This window comes from Chiloscyllium plagiosum, chromosome 10 (assembly GCF_004010195.1).
Source record: "Chiloscyllium plagiosum isolate BGI_BamShark_2017 chromosome 10, ASM401019v2, whole genome shotgun sequence".
NCBI classification, from domain to species: Eukaryota; Metazoa; Chordata; class Chondrichthyes; order Orectolobiformes; family Hemiscylliidae; genus Chiloscyllium; species Chiloscyllium plagiosum.
In genome coordinates this window covers 86,342,224-86,365,254 of record NC_057719.1, presented here as the reverse complement: position 1 = coordinate 86,365,254, position 23,031 = coordinate 86,342,224, and the positions used below count along the sequence as shown (strand labels likewise).

The following is a 23,031-nucleotide window of genomic DNA, read 5'->3' as shown; positions in this document are numbered from 1 at the left end:
AGCCGAGGACATGGAGGTCCTGGGCCTCCTTCACCGCCGGTCCCTCACCACCAGACGCCTGGAGGAAGAACGCCTCATCTTCCGCCTCGGAACACTTCAACCCCAGGGCATCAATGTGGACTTCAACAGTTTCCTCATTTCCCCTTCCTCCACCTCACTCTAGTTCCAAACTTCCAGCTCAGTCCCCATGACTCGTCCTACCTGCCTATCTTCTTTTCCACCTATCCACTCCACCCTCCTCCCTGGCCTATCACCTTCATCCCCTCCTCCACTCACCTATTGTACTCCATGCTACTTTCTCCCCACCCCCACCTTCCTCTAGCTTATCTCTCCACACTTCAGGCCCTCTGCCTTTATTCCTCATGAAGGGCTTTTGCTCGAAACATCGATTTTGCTGCTCCTCGGATGCTGCCTGAACTGCTGTGCTCTTCCAGCACCACTAATCCAAAATATGTTGAAGGTGTTGGCCCCTGTGTTCTCTGTCTATGCCATGATTTTTAGATTGATTCTAATCTAAAAAGTGAGATAACGGAGTTCTACATGAATGCATGCAGTTTTTGAGCAAAGTACAATGTAACCCTGCAAGTACAAATTCACCCCACAAAATATATATGTGTGCATGTGGGTCTTTGTCTGTGTGTGTGTGTGTCTGTCTGAGTTGAGGGTTATGTGTGTGAGAAAGTGTGTGTGTAGTGAGTGCAGAGTGTCTTAAGTCTGTGAGGGGATGCATGAGAGAGTGTGGGATTGTGTGGGTGTCTGTGTGCGCATCTGTGTATATTTGTGCCCGTGTGTCTAGGAGACAGTGTGAGAGTGTGTGTGTGTGTGTGCGCGCGCGTGTGTGTCTATAGTGCAATGGTGGTCATCTGTAATGTGACATGAACCCAAGGTCCCGGTTGAGGTCCCCCCTATGGGTACCAAACTTAGTTATCAGCCTCTGCTCGGCCACTTTTCTCTGCTGCCTGTCCCGAAGTCCACTTTGGAGGATGGTTACCCGAAGGTCCAAGGCAGAATGTCCTTGACCACTGAAGTGTTCCCCAACTGGGAGGGAACCCTCCTGTCTGTTGATTGTTGTGCGGTGCTCATTCACCCATTGTCGTAGGCTAGTTGTTGAGGGCCTCAACTGGGACCTTGGGTTCATGTCACATTACAGGTGACCACCATTGCACTATACACATACACAGATACTCCTACACCCACACACACGGACACACAGGCACCCACACACACCCTTACAGACACACGCACTCCCACATGCACCCCCTCACAGACTTAAGACACTCTGCACTCACTACACACACACACACCCACACGCACACATATATTTTGTGGGGTGAATTTGTACTTGCAGGGTGACATTGTACTTTGCTCAAAAACTGCATGCATTCATGTAGAACTCCTTTATCTCACTTTTTAGATTAGAATCAATCTAAACATCATGGCATAGACAGAGAACACAGGGGGCTAACACCTTCAACGTATTATCTAGCTCACACCAATTGTTACAGTTAAGCTGAGAATGCAACGTTTTAAAAAAAAAGGTTTTGTGATTTACACATGAAAGAAGTGAAACTATCACAGTATTCTAACAGATGAAAGGCTTGACAATCAATTTTTCAATGTATAATTTCAGTTACATCACACTGTACATTTTTGCTATAAATTCTGGGCCTTACAATTGTGTCCTCCACAGCCACCTGAAGAAGGAGTGATGCTCCGAAAGCTGGTGTGCTTCCAATTAAACCTGTTGGACTATAAGCTGGTGTTGTGTGATTTTTAACTTTGTACACCCCAGTCCAACACCGGCATCTCCAAATCGAGAGTAATGGTGGTGGTGACAGATTCAACTATGGCCTTCAGAAGGGAATTGAATAATTCTATTGATGATAAAAAACTGCTGGGCTATGACGAAAAGCTATGGGAATGGGACAAGCTGAAGTACTCTTATACAGAGCCAGCAAGTCAAGAGTCACAACTGAATAAGTGTAACTGTTCTATGGTTCTTAGGCTGAACAGTAAATGTAGCACACAGTAAATGGCTACCTTGTCTTGAAACTATTAATTATAGCATTAACACTCCCACCATGCACCTGAAATTGATAACCTGTGAAATTAGAATTTTTGAACTGAACGCTGATGCCCTTTGACATTCAATGGTGTTTCATCACTGAGTTGTCCACTATCAAAATCTTCGGAGTTACCATTGTTCAGAAATGCAACTAGAATTGCCACATAAACACAGTGGCAAACAGCACTTCAGAATGCTGCAGCAAGTAACTCACTTCCTGTCTCCCAATGTCTGCCCACTACCTACAAGCCAAAGTCAGGAGTGTTAAGGAATGCTTTCCATTTGGTTGGATAGATGTTGCAGGTGCAACAACACTGAAGAAGCTTAACACCATTCAGGACAAAGCAGCTCACCTGATTGACACCATATCCACAAGCATCCAATCTCTCCAACATCAATGCTCAATAGAAGCAGGGTACGCTATCTACAAGATGCACTGCAGAAATTCAAAGATCCTTAGACAACATCTTTCAAAAACATAACCACATCCATTTAGAAGAACAAGGCAGCAGATACTTGGGAACATTACCGCCTACAAGTTCCGCTCCAAACCACTCGCCAACCTGACTTGGAAATATATTGCTGTTACTGGGTCAAAAGTCTGGAAGTCCCTCCCCTAAGGGCATTATGGGTCAACAGTCAGCACGCGGACTGCAGCAGTTCAAGAGGGCAGCTCACCACTACCTCAAGGGCAACTAGAGACAGAAAATAAATGCTGGCTAACCAGTGATGCCCAAGTAGTACATGTGAATAAATAAATTTTAAAAACAATACAGAAGAGGTTTTGCTTTAGTTCTTAACCAAAACCTAATCTTAATAGTCTGCCTGAATGCTAAGAGTTGTAGCTATATCCTTCCTTTCTCGTAGTCAGAACCCATTTTCCGAGCATCATGAATCACGATAACTTGTCATCCAGCAGGTGGCCATTCAACATTGTATCTGTGCTTAATCTCGAGAAGAACAGTCATGCTGAGTGCCACATCCCATTTTCTGTCTGTAATTCAAAGGCACCTCATCCTCAAGCATCTGTGAAGCCACTTATTTTTAAATGCATTTGACATTTTGACATCCACCATGTTTTCCGTTACGGCATTTCAAATTCTGACAAATCTCAGTTAAAAAAAAACTTCTAATCTCCCTCCTGGATATTTCACTAATGATTTAAAATCTATAACCTCTGGTTATTGACTCATCAGAGGGGATAGCTGTTCTCTGTTAACTCGAAAGAAAATCTACTTACCTCAAAATCATAGTTAGACAATCTCTTAACATTCAATTCACTATTCCGAGAACAGTCCAATTTTTACCAGAATATTGAAGTGCCTTCTTTAAAGTAACATCAACTCAAACTCTTCATTGATGTCTTATATTCATCTTTTGAGGAATACGATGCCAAGAACTGTCCACTGAAAAGTCCAACTGATTTGTCAACTTTTAGCACAATCTTTTTACTCTCACATACTAATCCTCTATTTTTTTGAAGGTTGCACATGGTTCAAATGTCAACACTAGCTCGCACAAGGAGTATGCATGCATTTGTGGAAACCAATTATTTGGAAGGAACAGGAACTTTTACATTGACTACAATAAGTCAGAATTTTGACATGAAAGGGAAAATTCACAATTTTTTGGGTAGTATCTTGGAGATGAACTCCTAAAACAGTTAAAAATATTAATAATGCAAAGTTTAACAAAAAAACAACAGAGCAGAAATGTGTTTACAGAGGCTCTGCAGTGAGTAAGATGACTGATTTAAATATTCAGCAAAGGGAAAAATACGTATCAAAACATGCAAAAGAGATACTGCAAGGGATAAATCGACACTGCTAACTATATCCTGGACTGAATTGATATGAGCAGCCAGAAGGGATTATGTTAGGAAGTGACTGAGGTGGATTGGAGAATTGGTTGTCACTCCAAAAATTAATAATGTGAAATATAGGTGATAGCCTGTTCAAGTGCCAGCTTCACTGCAGCGCATGTAGATTAATCGTGGCATGGTGACTGTCACAGCCAGCTGATATCTTTGGCCCTGTCTGTGCATGTACAAGGGCACATGGCCATTGTATTCATCATTTTGGCATTCAGAATAATTACTCCCTTTTTAATATGACCTTATCAACTTGTCCTGCCATCTTTAGAGTCTGGTTATATATACACCAAGGTGTCATTGATCATGTACAATTTTCAAAATCATGCTACTTATAGTATACCATCTTTCATATTAGTTGTCCCAAACTTCATTTCATTCTCCTCTACTCCAAATGCTACCTGCCCATTTCACTATAACTATAATGATAATTATAGTCCTGAAACTTTACCATCCAATACTTTGCCAAGTTTTCTCTTGTCTGCAAACTTTACAGTGTTGTCGCCTACGTGCAAGTCAAAGTTGCTTATATGATTGCACAATAAGGGACCCAAAAACTGAACGCTGGGCAACAGAGTATCCATCCCTGTTCACCCTCCTACCATAAGACAATTATTCATCAACAATTTTGACTAACATTCTCTTTTGTCTACAAGAATTCAATCAAATTCGTTAGACTGGATTTGTCTTTTAATTGGGTTGCTCAATTAATCCCTGTCTTTCCAAATAAAGTTATTCCCTATATTTGCTCCCAATTAATTTCCCAACATCAATCCTCAGCTGACTGGCCTTATTTTTCCTGGTTTATTAGTTATCCCTTTCTTGAACTGTAGTAGAATGTTGGCAACCTCGAATCCTGTAGTAATATTAATGTATCCAATGAGAATTAAAAGATTGTGGCCAATGCTGCTATTTCTACGATTAGTTTTTTCCAGCAAACTATGATGCATTCCATCCAGGACAATCGCCAACTTTCAGTAATGCAAATATTTTTAGCACATCACCTCAATTTACCTTTCCTCCTTTAGTGAAACCTACATGTTATCCACTTCTTTCTGAAGACAAAGGCAAAGTGCTCAGTGAATACATTGACCATGCCTAAAGCCATTACTTGGTGATCTTCCTTTGATTCCTCAAGAGGCTCAAATTTTGCCCAACGTAATTACTTGTATCTTATATTTCTACTGTTTTAGGCTTTCATTTCATTTGCCACTGATCTTTTCCTATAAGCTGTACTTGCTTCTTGTGCTATCTTTTTCAATTCCCTTCTGCATTTGCTATAATCTTCCTGTCCAATTAATTCAACCTTGTAGTCACAGTTAGCTTTAAGTGATCTCCAATTGCAACATGTTCCAATTTCCTTATTTTGCTTCCCAGAACCAGATCCAAACACGTCTTCCTTCCTTGTTGGACTGAAGACACTTTGATTCACAAAGTCCTTCAGAGCACTTTTCACAAGTTAAAATCCTATCAATCCTCAGTGCTTTTTAAAAAAAAGCTTTAGTCTTTCTTGTGATGTGGACTTCACTGACAAACCCATCATTTGACACACAATGTCAATTATCCTTAAAATGAGTGGTTGATAGGCTATTTAAGACGACAGTTAAGAGCCCATTGTGCGTCAGACCCAGGTGAGGACAGCAGATTTCCTTTCCCAAGTGGCAATAATGAACCAAATCAGATTTTATGAAAATCTATCAGTTGTCATGGTCATTATCACTGAGACAAGCTTTCAATCCCAGATTTTTATTCCTTGAATTTGAAACCATATCCCCAGACATTTAGCCCGGATTAATAGTTCAGCGACGTTACAACTGCTGCTCCAACAAGACTGGAGGGTAGCAAATCTCATGCCCTTATTCAAGATTGGCTGCAAACAAAAACCTGGGAACTGCAGACCAGTAAGCCTAACATCTGTGGTAGGTAAATTACTTGAGAAGATTGAGAGATATGCATGCATTTGGAAAGACAGAGTTTGATTAGGAATAGTCAGCTTGGTTTTGTACTTGGGAGATCATGCCTCACAAATTTAGAGTTTTTTGAGGTGAGCAGGAAAGTTGATGAGAGCAGGGCGGTAGACATAGTCTACACAAATTTCAATAAGGCCTTTGATAAGGTTTCACGTGGTAGTGTACTCTCAAAGGTTAGATCGCAAGGAATCCAGGGGGAGTTGGCAAATTGGATACACAATTAGTTTGATGGAAGGAAGCAGAGGGTAATAGTGGAAGGATGCTTGTCAAACTGGAGGCTTGTGGCTAGTGGATTGCTCCAGGAGTCGGTACTGGGCCCAGTTCTGTTTGTTATCGATATTAATAACTTGGATGAGAATGTACAAGGCATGATTAGTAAGTTTGCAGAGGACATTAAAAAAAGATAGTATTGTGGACAGTGAGGAAAGTTATCAGAAATTGCAGCAGAACCTTGATCAGCTGGGGAAGTGGGCTCAGAAATGACAAATGGAGTTTAATATAGATAAGTGTGAGGTCTTGCATTTTGTCAAATCAAATCAAGGTAGGAGTTTCATGATGAATGGTAGGGCCTTGAGTGTAGTGGAATGTAGGGACATTGGAGTTCAGTTGAAAGTGAAAGTGGAGCCACAGGTAGACAAGGCAGTGAAGGCAGCTTTTGCCTTCATCAGTCAGGGCATTGAGTATAGACGTTGGAACGTTATGTTGCAGTTGTACAGGAGGTTGGTGAGGCTGCACTTGGAATATCGTTTTGAGTTTTGGTCACCTTGCTAGAGGAAGAATGTTATTAAACTGGAAAGACTGCAGAAGAAATTTGTAATGATGTTGCCAGGTCTGAGTTAGAGGGAGAGGTTGGACAAGCGAGGACATTTTTCTTTACAGCGTAGGAGACTGAGGGGGGCTCTTATAGAATTGTACAAGGTCATGACAGGCATAGATAGAGTGAAGGCAGTCAGACTTTTTCCCAGGGTTGGGGAATCGAGGATTGGAGGGCATCAGTTTAAGGTTAGAGGGGAAAAAAATTAAAGGGAACCTGAGGGGTAGCATTTTTTTAAACACAGGGGATGGTATGCATACGGAATGAACTGTCAGCGGAAGTGGTACATTAACAACATTTAAAAAGGCATTTGGAAAATTGACTGATAGGAAATGGGTTAGCATTGATGGACATTTTAGTCAGCGTATCAGGGCCTGTATCTGTGCTGTAGGATTCTAGGACTCTATTACCATCTCACCCATAATTTTCCCCATCCATATTGGATAATTAAATCTTGTTATTTCTCTAATTTTGTTATAAGTGATTGAAATTTACAGAACACTTGTTCATCTCTATTTGCACTTGTTTGGAAATTTATTTTTAACAAGTTCAGCTAAAAGATATTATAGAAGCAAGGAGAGAATAAGTGAAGAGACTGGCAGCTAATAAAGAAGAATCGAAAAGTCACTGATTAGCATATAAACAAAAGGGAACTGAAAGGAGCGAGGCTGAGAAGAAACTGATAACAAAAAAGGTGGCTCAGTGGTTAGCACTGCTGCCTCACAGCACCAGGGACCCGTGTTCGATTCCAGCCTTAGGCTGTGTGGAGTTTGCACATTCTCCCCGTGTCTGCATGGGTTTCCTCTGGGTACTCCGGTTTTCTCCCACAATCCAAAGATGTGCAGGTCAGGTGAATTGGCCACACCAAATTGCCCATATGGAATATTCTATTGTCCATTAGTGAGGGCTAAAAATGAGTAGGGGAAAGGGTCTGGGTGGGTTACTATTCAGACGGTCGGTGTGGACATGTTGGGCCAAAGGGCCTGTTTCCATACTGTAGGGAATCTAATCTAATCTAATGAAATGTACTCATGGGGGCTGGAGCGATGACTTGAGTCACTAACAAAGTACTTTGCAACTGTCTTCACCAAGAGTGAAGATACCGCCAAGGTCACGTGAGAGACTGGAGAGTTGACATACTGGATGAGCTAAAAATTGTTAAAGAAAAGGTAGTAGAAAGATTGGCTATACTTAAAGTTGAAAGATTACCACAACGAGAATAGATGGATCGTCTTTATCAATGTTGGAAGTCAGAGTGGAAATTGCTGGTGGTGAACATGGTATTCAATTCTTCCTTTGTTAAAGAGGGGGTACCAGCAAATGTTACATCTTTGCTTAACAGAAGGGTGTATGAATGAGCATTATATTCCTTTTATCAGCTGGGAACTGGTCCTTGCATGTGAATGTATGTTGCTTCTAGTAAGTTTTAATAACCATGTTACAAGAACAACTGTTTTTCTTAAATTAGTTATTACAGCTAATATATGTTCAAGTCTTGTGCCTTTTCTGAATTAGAATACTAGAGTTCCCTGTTGCCTCCTCCATGACAAGGTCTTGGCAAATCAGTAAACCTTTTCACTTGCAGTACAAATTGTTGCAGTCACTTGCTACTAATAGTATTCCAAAAATAATTAATAATCAAATTGCTAAAGGAGAAGAAAATAAACACGACTATCATTAGAGGTAACTTACATAGAACATAAAAGCGCAGTAGAGGCCCTTTTGGCCCTTGATGTTGCGCCAACCTGTGGAACCAATCTGATGCCCATCTATCCTACACTATTCCATTCTCATCCTTATGCCTATCCAATGACCATTTAAATGCCCTTAAAGTTGGCGAGTCTACTACTGCTGCAGTCGGTGCATTCCACACCCCTACTACTCTTGAGTAAAGAAAGTACCTCTGACATCTGTTCTATATCTAGCATCCCTCAATTTAAAGCTATGTCCCCTTATGCTAGCCATCACCATCCGAGGAAAAAGGCTCTCACTGTCCACCCTATCTAACCCTTATCTTATATGTCTCAATTAAGTCACCTCTCAACCTTCTTCTCTCTAACGAAAACAGCCTCAAATCCCTCAGCCTTTCCTCATAAGATCTTCCTTCCATACTAGGCAACGTCCTAGTAAATCTCCTCTGAACCCTTTCCAAAGCTTCCATGTCCTTCCTATAATGTGGTGACCAGAAGTGTACGCAATACTCCAATTGCAGCCGCACCAGAGTTTTGTACAGCTGCAACATGACCTTATGGCTCCGAAACTCAATCCCTCTACCAATAAAAGCTAACACACTGTATGCCTTCTTAACAACCCTATCAACCTGGGTGGCAACTTTCAGGGATCTATGCACATGGACAGAGATCTCTCTGCTCATCTACACTACCAAGAATCTTAACATTAACCCAGCAGTCTGTATTCCTGTTGCTCCTTCCAAAGTGAATCACCTCACACCTTTACCCATTAAAACTCCATTTGCTACCTCTCAGCCCAGCTCTGCAGCTTTTCTATGTCCTTCTGTAACCTGCAACATCTTTCGGCACCATCCACAACTCCACTGACCTGAGTGTCATCTGCAAATTTACTAACCCATCCTTCTAAGCACTCATCCAGGTCATTTATAAAATTGATAAACAACAGTGGACCCAAAAGAGATCCTTGCGGTACGCCACGAGTAACTGAACTCCAGGATGAACATTTCCCATCAACCACCACCCTGTCTTCTTTCAGCTAGCCAATTTCTGATCCAAACCGCTAAATCACCTTCAATCCCATGCTTCCGCATTTTCTACAAAAGCCTACCATGGGGAACCTTATCAAATGCTTTACTGAAATTCCTATACACCCCATCAATCACTTTACCCTCATCCACCTGTTTGGTCACCATCTCAAAAGAACTCAATAAGGTTTGTGAGGCACGACCTACCCTTTACAAAACCGCACCGACTGTCCCTAATCAACCTATTCCTATCTAGATGATCATAAATCTTATCTCTTACACCCTTTTCTAACACTTCACCCACAATTGAAGCAAGGCTTACTGGTCTATAATTACAAAGGTTGTCTCTACTCCCCTTCTTGAACAAGGGACAACATTTGCTATTCTCCAAACTTTTGGCACTATTCCTATAGAGAATGATGACATAAAGATCAAGCCAAAAGCTCTGCAATCTCCTCCCTGGCTTCCCAGAGAATGCTAGGAAAAATATCTGGGCTAAAGAATGATATTTCTGTGGATGAGATGGGATGCACCCTGGGATATATAAAACAAGTAGCCAGAGGGAGTGAATGCACTGGTATTAATATTCCAAGAATCATTAGATTCTGGAAATGTCCCAGAGAGCTGGAAAACTGCCAATGCAATGCCCTTATTAAAAAAGGGAAGGAAACAAAAAGAAACAGGCGTGATAGGCATCTCTTCTTGGGAAATGTTAGAATCTATTATAAAGGATGGAATAGCAAAACATTATAAATACACGATATAATCAAGGAGCATCAACATGACTTCATGAAGGGGAAACAAATTTATTACAATTCTTTGAAGAGGTAGCAAGAGGGCAGATAAAGGGATTTGACAGATTATATATGTTTGTATTTCCAAAAGGCATTTGAAAAGTTATTGCTCATAAGGCTTTTTAACAAGATAAGAGCACGCGATGTTGAGGGTAGTACATTAGTATGGTTAGAGGATTGGCTAACTTATAGAAAAGAGTGTTGAAACAAGGAGGTGTTTTCAGGATAGCAACCTGTAACTAGTGGAGAGCCACAGGGATTTGTGCTGAGTCCGTAATTATTTAAAATATAGATGAATTACTTGGATTATGGTAGTAAATGTACTATCACGTTTTTGAATGGCACAAAAATTGGTGGGAAAGTAAGTGATGAGAATGGCACAGTCTACAAAAGAACATAAACAAATTGAGTGGACAAAAGCAGATGGAATATAATGTAGGATTGTGTGAAATATGTACTTTGGCTAGAAGAGTTGAGGAACTGAATATATAAATGGAGAAAGACAGCAGAAAGCTACAGCAGAGGGATTTTGGGTTCCTTGTGCTGGAATCCCAAAACGCTAGCATAGAATTCTGCAGGTTAACAGGGAAGGTGATTGGAATATTGTTTTTTATTTTAAATGGAACGAAGAATAAAGATAACTCTCACTAAAACTATAGAAGGCACTAGTTACATCACACCTAGAATACTGTGAACAGTTTTGGTCCCTTGTGTAAGGGAAGATACCAGCACATCAAAGCAGTTCAGAAAAAAAGTTCACTAGATTGATTCAAAGTATGAAGTATTTTCTTATCAGGATCTTGTACTCAGATTACTTTATTAGAATGAGAGATGATCTTCTTGAGACATCAGATTTTTAGGAGACTTGACAGGGTAGTTCTGACAGGATGTTCCTCCTTACGGGAGAGTCGTGGATTGTAAGTCATAATCATCTGAGTATGAGGTTGCCCAGTGAGGACAGAGGTAAGGAGAAATTTTTTCTCTCAAAGATAATGAATCTGTGGAATTCTTTATCACAGAAAACTGTATGGGCATAGTTGGTCAGTGTATTCAAAGTTGAGATAGACAGATTTTCAATCAATCAGTTAGGGAAACAAAGGTTGGGGGAAAAGGCACGCAAGTGGAGTTGAGGATTATCACATCTGCCATGGTCTTATCAAATAGTGGAGCACGCTGATTGTCCAAATGACCTACTTCTACTCTTGCATCTTATTGTCTGATGGAACTACTTTAGAATGCTATGCAGCAATTTGTGCCTACAGCTCACCAAATGTATTAGTTATGCTCCTAACATCAGTTACATACAAACTTAATATCTTTCTTACTGTTGCTATTTTCCTCAGTGTGATCCCTGCAATTTTTGGGATATGGTAAAGGTCCGATATAAGTGATGGTTTGCCAAGAAATTAAAGTGCATTATCGCAGCAGCTCGACAAATGGATGCACAATACTGCTGTAGAATGCATCTGGTTTATACCTCACTTAAAATTAGTTATTTGTAACATTTACTGTTGCAAAGTGAGACTTCAGTTATTTCACACACGAATACATCTTTTCAAAATCTCTAACAGAATTATTTGGGGCGAGTGGGGAAAGGATGCTACTTTCTGTGAGATGAGATTTAGAAGAACTGTGTAAATATCACAAAGTTATTTTTGGAGTGAAATGAGCATTGAAATCAAACACTGCAGTGAGGCAACCTCTTTAAGAGATATTTGATGCAAATGTATGCCCACTATGTTACATCAATTTATTTTCTTCCACAGCATTAGGAAGTGAACTTAGCATTCATATCAGACAATTTAAAAAAGGTTCTGAAATAGGTGCATATTTACTAACCCAAATGGGGATTTTGTTTTTTGGCAGCCATGGGGCATCTGTACTATAAGCTTATCGATTGTCTCACTATCTGATTTTAATGCTGTTTTTATTTCTCAGTCCTTGATTTTCCTAACTCTATCAAGTTGGTTTAAGCATTCTACAACAGTAGTAATTAACCTCAGAGTAAGGATCAACATTAACTTGTTGTATAAATGCCTCTTCTCACAGAATTGATTCCAATATCCGAACAATGTTAAGGTTGCCCTCTTACATTACTTCAATAGCCACGCATTTAGTTATACTAGATTCTGTTGCTGTACTCACCAGTACTTGGTACTGGATGCAATCACAGGAATATAGGACTTAGGACCAGGAAAAATCCATTTGGCTCTTTGAGCCCACTCCAATATTTAATAAGGTTGATCTGGTTGTAGTCTCAATTCCACTTGACTGTCTATCTCCCATAACCTTCAATTCACTTGTCTATCTTAACCTTACATAAATTCAGTGACCCAGTCGCCACTGTTTTTTAGGGAAGAGAATCCCACAGACCAATGACATTCAGAGAAAAAAGAAATCCCTGATTTCGAGTCTTTCTTTCTAGGGAAACACCCTCTAAGAATCCATTCTGTCAATTCGCTCAGGATCTTACATATTTTAATAAGATAACCTCGCTGAACTCTTCCAAACTCCATTGGAATGAGGCCCAACCTGTTCAACATTCTTCATAATACCTTTATTCCAAAATGAATAAGTGAATCCTCAAATTACATTTGAGATTGCATTTTTAATCATTTTAGAAACTGAAACTCTGCCTGAAAAATCTCAATAGTTTCCAAATTTGGCTGGGACTTCTAATTGTTAAACCATTCCCCTTTCCCTCTCAAAAAACTCCGTGCATGATAACCACTGAATATCACTTGGTGCTACCTTTTACCCTGACACTAGGGAACCAACATACCATTCTGCAAATTATATCTGAAGTTATAAAAATGTCTATCTACGTATGCCTAACTACAGAGTTCCCTGAGATGTGCAGAAAGCCATGATAACTGCAATATCATCAGGCAATACAGACTTTCTGTCAGCAGGTATTTGTTGATCTAAACATATCCTCCAACATCAAGATGATCAGATTTGTTTTATCCAAATAGATTTAGGGCTGAGGAGTAAATATATATGATCTCTGTTAATGAATTCTATGCAACATCATGTAGAAACATTTGGTGAAAGGAGAGGAGAGTGCTGAGTGATATTCTGCTTTGTCTAGAGTCAGTTCACTGCCTTGGTCCAAAGATGAAGTCTGGCTTTTGGGATGAGGTATTGGACAGTTTGGATATGTCTGCTGCTGCAGCAAGAGACAGCAACTTCAAACGAGGGATAAACTAAGGGGTAGAGTAATAGCAATTCTATCCAATGCAAAGACTGCAGTTCATACTTAAGATTTTTTTAAAAAAGAAATCAAATAATTAACATGGCTCAAGAAGAGCTTACTTACTGATTGACAGTCTGCCAGCCGGAACTTCTTGGTTGTCCAAATAATGAAAAAGATTGACGCTATACAAAGGAAGTAAAGGATTTAAAAGTGAAATATTAACTATATACAGGTATCTAGTCTCTTTCTCAACCTGAGTCATCAAGGTTAATCTACCTGGAATACACTAATCATTGCCTCAGCAACAGGAAGGGATGATTTGCATAGTATAGGGTAAATGCAATGGCACCCCAGTCGTGCACAAATTGCATCACAGCTGTGCCTTACTATATGCATAAGATTCCACATATTATTTCACATGCAATACCATTCTTAGTGAAAGCCTAACAGGTTTTAGCAGGCTGTTGTACAATTGAAGTTGACTGCCATCACCCGAAGTGCGTGCACACACAAACATTGGGCATCACGAATGTTAAGATAGAATCTTTTTATTTTTATTTATTTTTTAGCTGTGGACTAAAATGGAAAAGGAGTGTTTTAAAATCAAAATGGGAAAGGAATTGCTGTACTTTTGAAAAGAGCTGCTGCAACTCTGTGTGTTGCGTTTACACTGCAGCTTTGCTAGCAGTGTAGCAGGTGAGATCAGTTTGGGAAAGATAGCTGATTGGTTTGTACAAATGTGACCAGTGCTGTTTGCCAAAAGTCATCAACCTGACAACGACTCTTCATTTGGCTGCTGGACAGGTGAATCATTTGGGGAGTTTACAAAAGTGGGGAGAAACCTCCAGATTGTTGAAAAAGAAGGCTTTGTGTTCTCTATAGGTTTTCAGTAAGTGATAGGTATAGGACAGATGTCAGAGGCAGTGGAACACACTACCTGCAACAGTAGTAGACTCGCCAGCCTAAGGGCATTTAAATGGTCATTGGATAGCCATATGGACGAGAATCGAATAGTAGGTTAGATGGGCTTCAGATTGGTTTCACATGTCAGTGCAACTTCGAGGGCTGAAGGGCCTGTACTGCGATGAAATGTTCTATGTTCTAAGTGTCTGAGGAAAGCTACTTACATTCTCCTACCATTTGATGGAATCTATTGTGTTTAATCAGTAACTAACAGACTTTGTAATTAGTGTACCAATTGCCCTGTGCCTCCTATAAAGAAGTGAATGAACCTGGAGAAAGGGAACTGAAAAACACAAAGTCTTGGGTTTTTAAAACAAATTATTGAATTCTGTGGGCTGGTGCTGTTGAATTGTATTTCCCCAGTTTTTTTGTCTCATCTACCAATTTTTTTTTGATTGCGTTTGTTTGTATGTGCATGTAAAGTATGTTTTTGGCAGGAGGTGGGTTAGAGTTCAATTAGTTGAATTATATGTTGTTAGTTTATAATTTTGCTTACCTATGGTTGGAACTTATTTATTTGTAACATATAGTAGTTTTTGTTAACTATGGGAATCTGGTAACTGTTTGTTGACCTGATTCCATCAGACAGGTAAATTGGGGACTTTGTGTATTTTGATTAAATTTTAACTTCTGTGGTGACTACAGGAGTGGCTTGAACGCCAGTAAACTTTCCCAAGTAGATCCTAATACGAAATGCGGCATAGTGCCTCACAGTGCCAGGGACCCGACTGCGATTCCAGCCTCGGCCATCTGTCTGTGTGGAATTTGCACATTCTCCGTGTCTGTGTGGGTTTCCTCCAGGTGCTCAGGCTTCCTCCCACAGTCCAAAGATGAGCAGGTTGGGTGAATTGGCCATGCTAAATTGCCCGTAGTGCTCAGGCATGTGTATGTTAGGTGCGTTAGTTAGGGGAAATGTAGAGTATTAAAGTAGGGGAATGGGCCTGGGTGGGATACTCTTCAGAGGATACAGTGTGGCCTGTTTTCACACTGTAGGGACTCTATTCTAATTCTATACACAAAATAGTAATTATGGTTGCAAATATAAGCTGATTTTCTTCCATGCTAACCAGGGAGCTTGAAGTAACTTGTAACTTTGGAACTAGCCAAGGTCAGTTTATAACATAGACCAAGTACAAATTTGCAACTTTTCTTGAATGCCTTCTGTACTACCACTTAACCCCTGGAGATGTTCCAACTATGTTAAGATTGAAGTAGCTGTAAATAATGTCAGGAGAAGAAAGTGAGAGTAGATAGCTGGTGTTTGCAGAGAATTCATGCATCAAATAGATATTTTCCTATCCTGAACTCTCTATGCTGGTCAAGTTGTTCTTTTAATCTCAAGTGAAATGGAGACATTTCATGGAATTTAACATAATGTAGAGAACTTACTTGATTGATCATCTGTTGTGTTTATTCCACTTAGATTAATATGAATGTTCAATGTTGTAGGAATGCCAATAAAAAAAAACTGCATGAAAATTCACACCCCAAAACCTATCCACCAACACACACCACTTTCCCCTCCAAAGAAGAAACTCAGACGTTATTTATATTTAACATCTAATCCCCTAATTAGGTCATTCAAACACTAGAAACACAAGTGCATTGTTTAGGCCAGGGACAACAGGCCAATGATTTATGATTTTTTAGACAATACAAAACATTTTTCCCTTTTGAGAGACATCATTATTGCCCTGTAAGTTACATCCTCCTTCAGTCTGCGTATAATACTTGGTACACTCACTTGAAGAGCCATTTGAGAGGTCAACCTTCACAAGCCCAATGTTATACTTGCCAATTCTTCTACTGTTAAATTGGTTATATTTCACTACTTTACAAATACATACTCACCATGGTGTAAGCAAAGTCAGTGAGTATAAATTTCAGAAACTTTTGTTATCAAGGATCCAAAAGGTACACTGCTGGCTAATCGGGCCACTTAAGAGAAAACTCTGCAGTAGGTGCATAGTTCCTTGAAAGTGGACAGGCAGACAAAGTGGTGAAGGTGGCATTTGGCATACTTGCCTTATCACTGAATACAGGAGTTGGCATGTCACATTTCAGCTGTAGTTGACATTGGTAAGGCCACATTTAGAATTGCATAAAGTTCTGATCACCTTCTACAAGGAGGATGTTGTTAATCTTGAGGGGGTTCAAAAAAACTTATATGGGAAAGGAGAGCTTGAGTTATAGGGAGAGGCTGAATAGAGCGGGGATTCTTTTCCTGGAGCATTGCAGGCTGAGGGGTGACCTTGTAGAGGTTTATAAAATCATGGATAGGATGAATAGCCAAGGTCTTTCTCCTATGATGGAGGAGTCCATATCTGGGGGGCATAGGTTTAAGTTAAGAGAAAAAAGATTTAAAAAAAAAACCTGAGGGGCAACGTTTTCATGCAGAGAGTGGTACGTGTAAGGAACAAGCTGCTAGAGAAGTGTTGGATGTGGGTACAATGACAATATTTAAAAGACATCTGGATGAGTAAATGATTAGGAAGGGTTTAGAGGGCTATGGGGCAAATGCTTGCAAATGGGACTAGGTCAGGTTGGGAAGTCTGGTCATGTAGGCGAGGTGGACCGAAGAGTCTGTTTGCACACTGTATGACTCTATGGTTCTACATGCTTATAGCTTACCTATTACAGCAAAAATGAGCGTGTTTGTGAAATGCCTGTATAAAGAAAGTTTCACAACATTCCTTCTCAACTTCAGCATTTTCATGGTTTGTGTCAAGCTGATGAAGATGTGTCATCAGTTAAGGAAATGGATGGAATTTAAAAAAATATACTGCTTTTGGAAAAAATAACAATAATCATTCAATGTTTGGAAAAAATAATTATTCTGCTTGAGGAAATGCATCCAAATTAAAAATCAGGATTAACAGTAACAGTATACTCACTGACTCAAAATCATTAGAAGTTTAATTTCATTGGCAATATCAAATTCAAGAAACCAAATGCACCAAATAAATCCATTAATTCCAAATATCTAATTCTAGAGTCACATTTTATACTGTATCAGACCATATGAATATTACTTCCGGAGGGATGCATTTCCTCCTGAAAACATAAAACACTCCATTTCCAAGCCCAGTAGCTACTTGTTAGTTAAGTTAACCAATTTGTGTGGCTGTGATTTGGAATCAATTAATTGATCCTTGTTCAGTTGTTTTTGTTTTTTTTAATCCTGTTATTTTCTTGAGTGCATCATTTACGATTAAGGTTTTAGAATTTTACAATTCTGAACTTTTGTAAAAATCTGAAAGGTTTGGTGCAATCAAATGCTACAAAGGTAAATTGATACAACCTGGTGTGTATAAAACACTAGATTGTGGTTTAGCTGTGATTGCAAATCACAACTATTGTTTTATACCCACCAGGTTGTATCAATTTAACATTTGTAGCATCTGATTGCACCAAACCTTTCAGATTTTTACAAAAGTTCAGAATTGTAAAATTCTAAAACCTTAAACGGGAATGACTGCACACAAGAAAATAACAGGATTAAAAAAAACAAAAACAACTGAACAAGGATCATTGTCCCAAACATTTACCTTATTTAATATGAAAGAATAAGTAAAATATACTCAAACCATGTGGGCACCCATTTGCCTGCTGGCTGAAGTCCTTTTGAAATGCTGCATTTTAAAAAATGCTTACACTCACTAATCATAAAAGCAGGAAATCGAGTTGGATTTATTATTAACCCTGATCAGACAGCCCTACATTGTCAGTACCAAACTAAATAAAAAGAACCAGCAGCAATTAAAGGCTATAGGAATGAAGGGCTTCTAAATTCCTTATTTACATGGCTGCCATGCATTCATTCCAAGGTATCCGCTATTTACATAAACATAATTATTAAACTTCTTTGGCAGACAGTTAACACCCACAGTAGGTTAGAGATTGAGTACAGTTTATCAGTTACAAACTATACATCAAGAAGGATCAGGCTTAATAGGCAATGATCTTTCCTTGCTGAAAATGGAACAGAAATCTTTTTCCCGGAAGTTCCCATAACCAGAAAGGATATCCACCAGCAAAGGGCAGTGTCGAGAACAGCCAGAGGGATAAAAGCCAGAAGGGCCAAGTCGAAATTCTCCTAGAAGAAAAGGAAGGACAGGATAGTTAGATGAAAGCAAGGGAAAGAGGGAGCATGAGAAAAGAAAAGAATTTGGAAAACCCAGTACAGCACAACATGCATAGCAAACATGCCTTCAATGATTTGAAACACAAAACATTGTATTGAATAAAATCCACAATTAACTTCAAGATAATATTCACTTTTGGTTTCACTCCACTGGTAACTGGGTGGCCACAGCCAATTGGAACTGAATTAAAGCTGTCTGAACAGGTTTAACCAGGATATTCACAGCCAATGAACAGATAAATACCAACAGCCTGGTCTTGATGTGAAGTGGCATTCCATTATCCAATCCATGTCTACCATGCTGGGTAGCCATGCAGTCTTCTCTATGACACTTGTAACAATTTAGCTGAGTGAGTAACATGCCAGATTTGGCAATATTAATCATGGACTCATCTTCTAGTTACCATTCTGGAAGATACATCAGTTCAGCTTGGTTTGATTTATCTTAAATCCTCATTGATCAAACCAACATCAATCTCCTCCCCTCATTTCATACCCAGACTGATCAAGTCAGTCATTAGTTGACAAATTTATATCTTTTCTTAGAACTTTTCGGTCTTCCAATATGCTGATTTCTCCTCTGCAAAAAGCCCACTTTTATTCCCCTCCACAGCAAAGGTCCCAGCCTCACTCACTTTTACTCAACCCCCTTGACAGATCAGACCCTTTACTCACTTCTGACAGCCCAGATGTTTACTCAGTCCCCTTGACAACCAGGACCCTATACCCATACCTGTTGTCTGCAAAGCACATGCTTACAACTGAAAAGCGGACATTGCATCTTTTGACTCTTTTAGTCAGGAAATAAGTTGAGGGGGTAACATTTAAGTATAATGCAAAGGATATCCACCACAGTACACAGGAATCGATCAACGAGAGAATGATGTTCCCTACCAGAGCCAGAGTAGTTAGTGGAGTCTAAATCAAGAACAAAATAAAGTTGATTTTGAGCTACAAGAGGACATTGAGTGAAGTGCACCTTTCAACCAGGTGGAATGACAGACCTATTTCACAATTTGTCATTTTTATTTCATGTTCAGCAGAAAAGCTTCCAATGGACCTAAGTATGAAGTTATGTTGTTATCTGACACTGTATGAACATTGGATCATTAATAACAAGATCAACATGGGGAAAAAATAATTCAGGAGATGAAATCAGTCAGTATATTTTACTACACAATGAGATACCAAATGGTGAGATAATGGTGGTTCAGCAGTAAACAAGCACTCCCCTAGCAAACACAAGGGATAGGACTCAGAACTTCAACCTGAATTCCTCAGACTGAGACTTAACGTAAATCAATTCAGGATGGAAAACTAATTCTGAGTTAATATTATACAATAACCCTTATTAGATTTTTATAGTTAAAAAAAATGGAATGGTTTAAAAATGCTGTGTTGAGTCCTAGCACCAAACTGACTTCACCTATCCTGAAATAATTATTTTTAAATGCTACTTACTCCTGTGACTCGAAGAATCCCTTCAATTGCTGAGAAAATTAGATAGAGAACGCCAACACCAACTACTCTGTGCAGCATGGCTCCCAGACGTGGCCTGTGATGAAGAGAACATTTGTCTCAGGTCAAACAGTACCACATAATTACAGTAGCGCAAGACATCGCTCACCAATGTGCGTTCATTAAATAATGTCATTAGTGTTTCTACAGAGCAGAAGAAATTGCCATTATCGTAATGTCACTGGGTTCATAATCCAAAGGCCCAGGTTGAAACACTGTGGACATGGATTCAAATCTCACCGCAGCAGCCGCAATTTAAATTGAGAGAGGCTGGAGCAAGAAACTCTCAGCCATCACGACTACTACATCAGAAACAGTTGCATCATTGATTGTCATAAAAACTCATCTGGTTCACCAATGTCCTCCTACGAATAAAATCTGTCATCTTTACTTGGTCTGTCCAGCAGGTGATTTCAGACCCACAACAATGTGGCTGACTCTTAAATAGCACAACAAACCACTCAGTTCAAGGGTAGTTAAGGATAGATAACAAACTCTAGCCTCCAATGATATTCACATTCCATGAAAGAATAAGCTTAAAAAAACAACACAAAGTAAAACCATCTTTTTTCTGGATTTACCCATTTCTAGGACTTTAACAAACCTAGCCATAACTAGTGAGATCTTTTGCTTTAAATTCTGTGTCCTATGATCTTGCTCCACTAGGTACCTGACAAAGGAGCAGTGCTCCAAAAGCTTGTACTTCCAAATAAACCTATTGGACTATAACCTCGTGTTGTGTGATTTTTAACTTCTTTGATTAAGTTATACACCTCAACACCCTTTTGGTTTTGTCACTTTTTGCTGAATAACATTTCTGATAAAAATTTTCTAACTTTAAAAGAGATGAACAATTCTAAGCGAATATTGTTGTAGACACAGGAGTTGTCCTCTTCCAGACATCCTTAACAGGGCTCAGTGTTATTTCAAGTCAGATTCAAATTTAGAATAATCAAAAGTCAGAGGAAACGGAGCAAATAAGGGCCAGGGAGAGGACAAATGAGGGGAATTCAGGATGCGGTCAAGATGGTGAGTGGGGTCAGGGGGAAGCAGGTCTGCTTAGTTGCCATAATAGGTAATTAGCATCTGAAGAACTGTCCCTTATCCACAGACAGCACTTTCAGGAGAGCTTTGCACAAGTGATGGTTAAATGATAATTCTCAGGAAAGCAAAACCTCAGAGGAGCTATTTAAGTAGCAAAACTGCTGTCCTACGCACATCTTAGTATCTGGGAGTGACAAGTACTTACTGTCATTTTCATTTATTTCCTTTCACTTAATCTACAATACATGTGTACTTGGATCAAAGTTTGGTTGCTGGTTGTTGACAGCATTGACATGAAATTTTGTTTATACTTACTTCACAATTCCATATCCAAGACTGACTATGATGACCAGAACACGAGCAAGAGAACGCTTCAGCGCAGAAAGTAATTCCGCAAAAATCACTGCTCCTTGCACTGGGTTAAATACAAATTGTGAAAATGATAGTTATACTGGTTTCAATAACTCAGTGACAGCACTATGATATCTTCAATATCACACCTTTAACTTACAGCAGAAATAGGCCAGTTAGTCCCACATGTTTGTCCTGCTGTAAGTGAGACCACAGATGATGTGAAATCTCATCCCAAAATCTTCAGTTTCACTGCTTTGTCGCTTGTAACAAGGCAGGAATCCAATCTCATTTCTTTTTCCCTTCAATTTGCCCAGAAAACTGAAATTAATCATCAAGAACTCAGAGCAACTGTAGACTATATGGCCTCTCAAGCCTGCTCTGCCATTCAAGTAATCATAACTAATCCTGGAAGCATCATGATCCTCAAGAAGGTTCACGCAGAACTTTGAAAGGATGTAGACAAGTTAGTGGAATGGGTAGACAAGTCAGATGCAGTTCAATGAAGAGAAATTTGAAGTTGTTTATTTTAGCAGGAAAAATACCAAGAGACAACATAAAATATAATACAATTCTAAGTGGGTTGCAGGAGTAGAGGGACTTCAATGCATTTGTGCAAAAATCATTGAAGGTTGGAGGAGAATTTAAAAGAACAATAAACAAAACTTCTGACCCATTATTAGTAGGGCATAGAGTGCTAGGGCAAAGAGTCAAACTTGTATAAAACATTGTTTGGTCCTAACTGTTGTGCCCAGTTCCAGGTATTACAGTTTTCACAAGAATGGGTTCAGGATGAGAAACGTTGAGTTAGATACACACGATTGATGAGTTGGGACTGCCTTCCTCAGATAAAAGAAAACTGAAAGATTTAACAGAGGTATTCAAAATCATAAGTTCATGGACAGAGTAGGAAGGGAGTAACTGTTACAACTATCAGAAGGATTTTTGATGACAAACTGTTTTCAGATGTGAGAGATTGTGATCTAGAACATGCTGTCTCTTGAGTGTGGTGAAAGCAGGTTCAATAATGAGGTTCCGGGAGAGAAATGGATTATTTTCAGGAAAGAAAGATATGAAAGTTAATGCAGACACAGCAAGCTGAATGGACTCCTTTACTGTAACAGTTCAATGACCCAACAAGCTCCATAAGCAGGGCTATTAAATAAAGGCGCATTTTAATTTGCGATTTGACACGCACAGGAATGATTGCTAGGCGAAAGTGAGGACTGCAGATGCTGGAGATCACAATCAAGATTAGAGTGTTGCTGGAAAAGCACAGCAGGTCAGGCAGCTTCCAAGGAGCAGGAAAATTGACATTTTGGGCAAAAGCCCTTCATCAGCCCCACAGATGTTGCCAGAACTACTGAGTTTTCCCAGCAATTTCTGGTTTTCTTTCCCATTTCCACTGCTGATTGTTAACAGAGGCTCTGTTCAAATGAAATGGCTTTTGCTATTATTTTCTATCTTTGGTAATGATATAATGCTCGACACAGAATTGGATGGGAGCTGCACCTACTCCCCCAAAATGTACCACTTAGGCCTGTACACAAAATTTACTGGGCAGCATGGACAAGTTGAGCTGTCAG

At 39.5% G+C, this 23,031-nt stretch overlaps 1 protein-coding gene across 3 annotated transcripts in view; it reads right to left on the bottom strand.

Moving 5' to 3' along the window:
• The window catches only part of LOC122553858 (transmembrane protein 87A-like), a 69,297-nt gene that overhangs the window by 19,277 nt on the left and 26,989 nt on the right, over positions 1 to 23,031 (bottom strand). For 2 of the 3 annotated variants that reach the window (XM_043698299.1, XM_043698301.1), the window contains exons 10-14: positions 21,410 to 21,509; positions 19,994 to 20,087; positions 19,379 to 19,450; positions 17,020 to 17,128; positions 13,549 to 13,607 (exon numbers count right to left, since the gene is read on the bottom strand). In XM_043698299.1, coding sequence (XP_043554234.1) covers positions 13,549 to 13,607; positions 17,020 to 17,128; positions 19,379 to 19,450; positions 19,994 to 20,087; positions 21,410 to 21,509 — 434 coding nt within the window. Of the gene's footprint in view, positions 1 to 13,548; positions 13,608 to 17,019; positions 17,129 to 18,415; positions 18,485 to 19,378; positions 19,451 to 19,993; positions 20,088 to 21,409; positions 21,510 to 23,031 lie in introns of all 3 variants that reach the window. The other variant, XM_043698300.1, reaches the window with a different exon arrangement.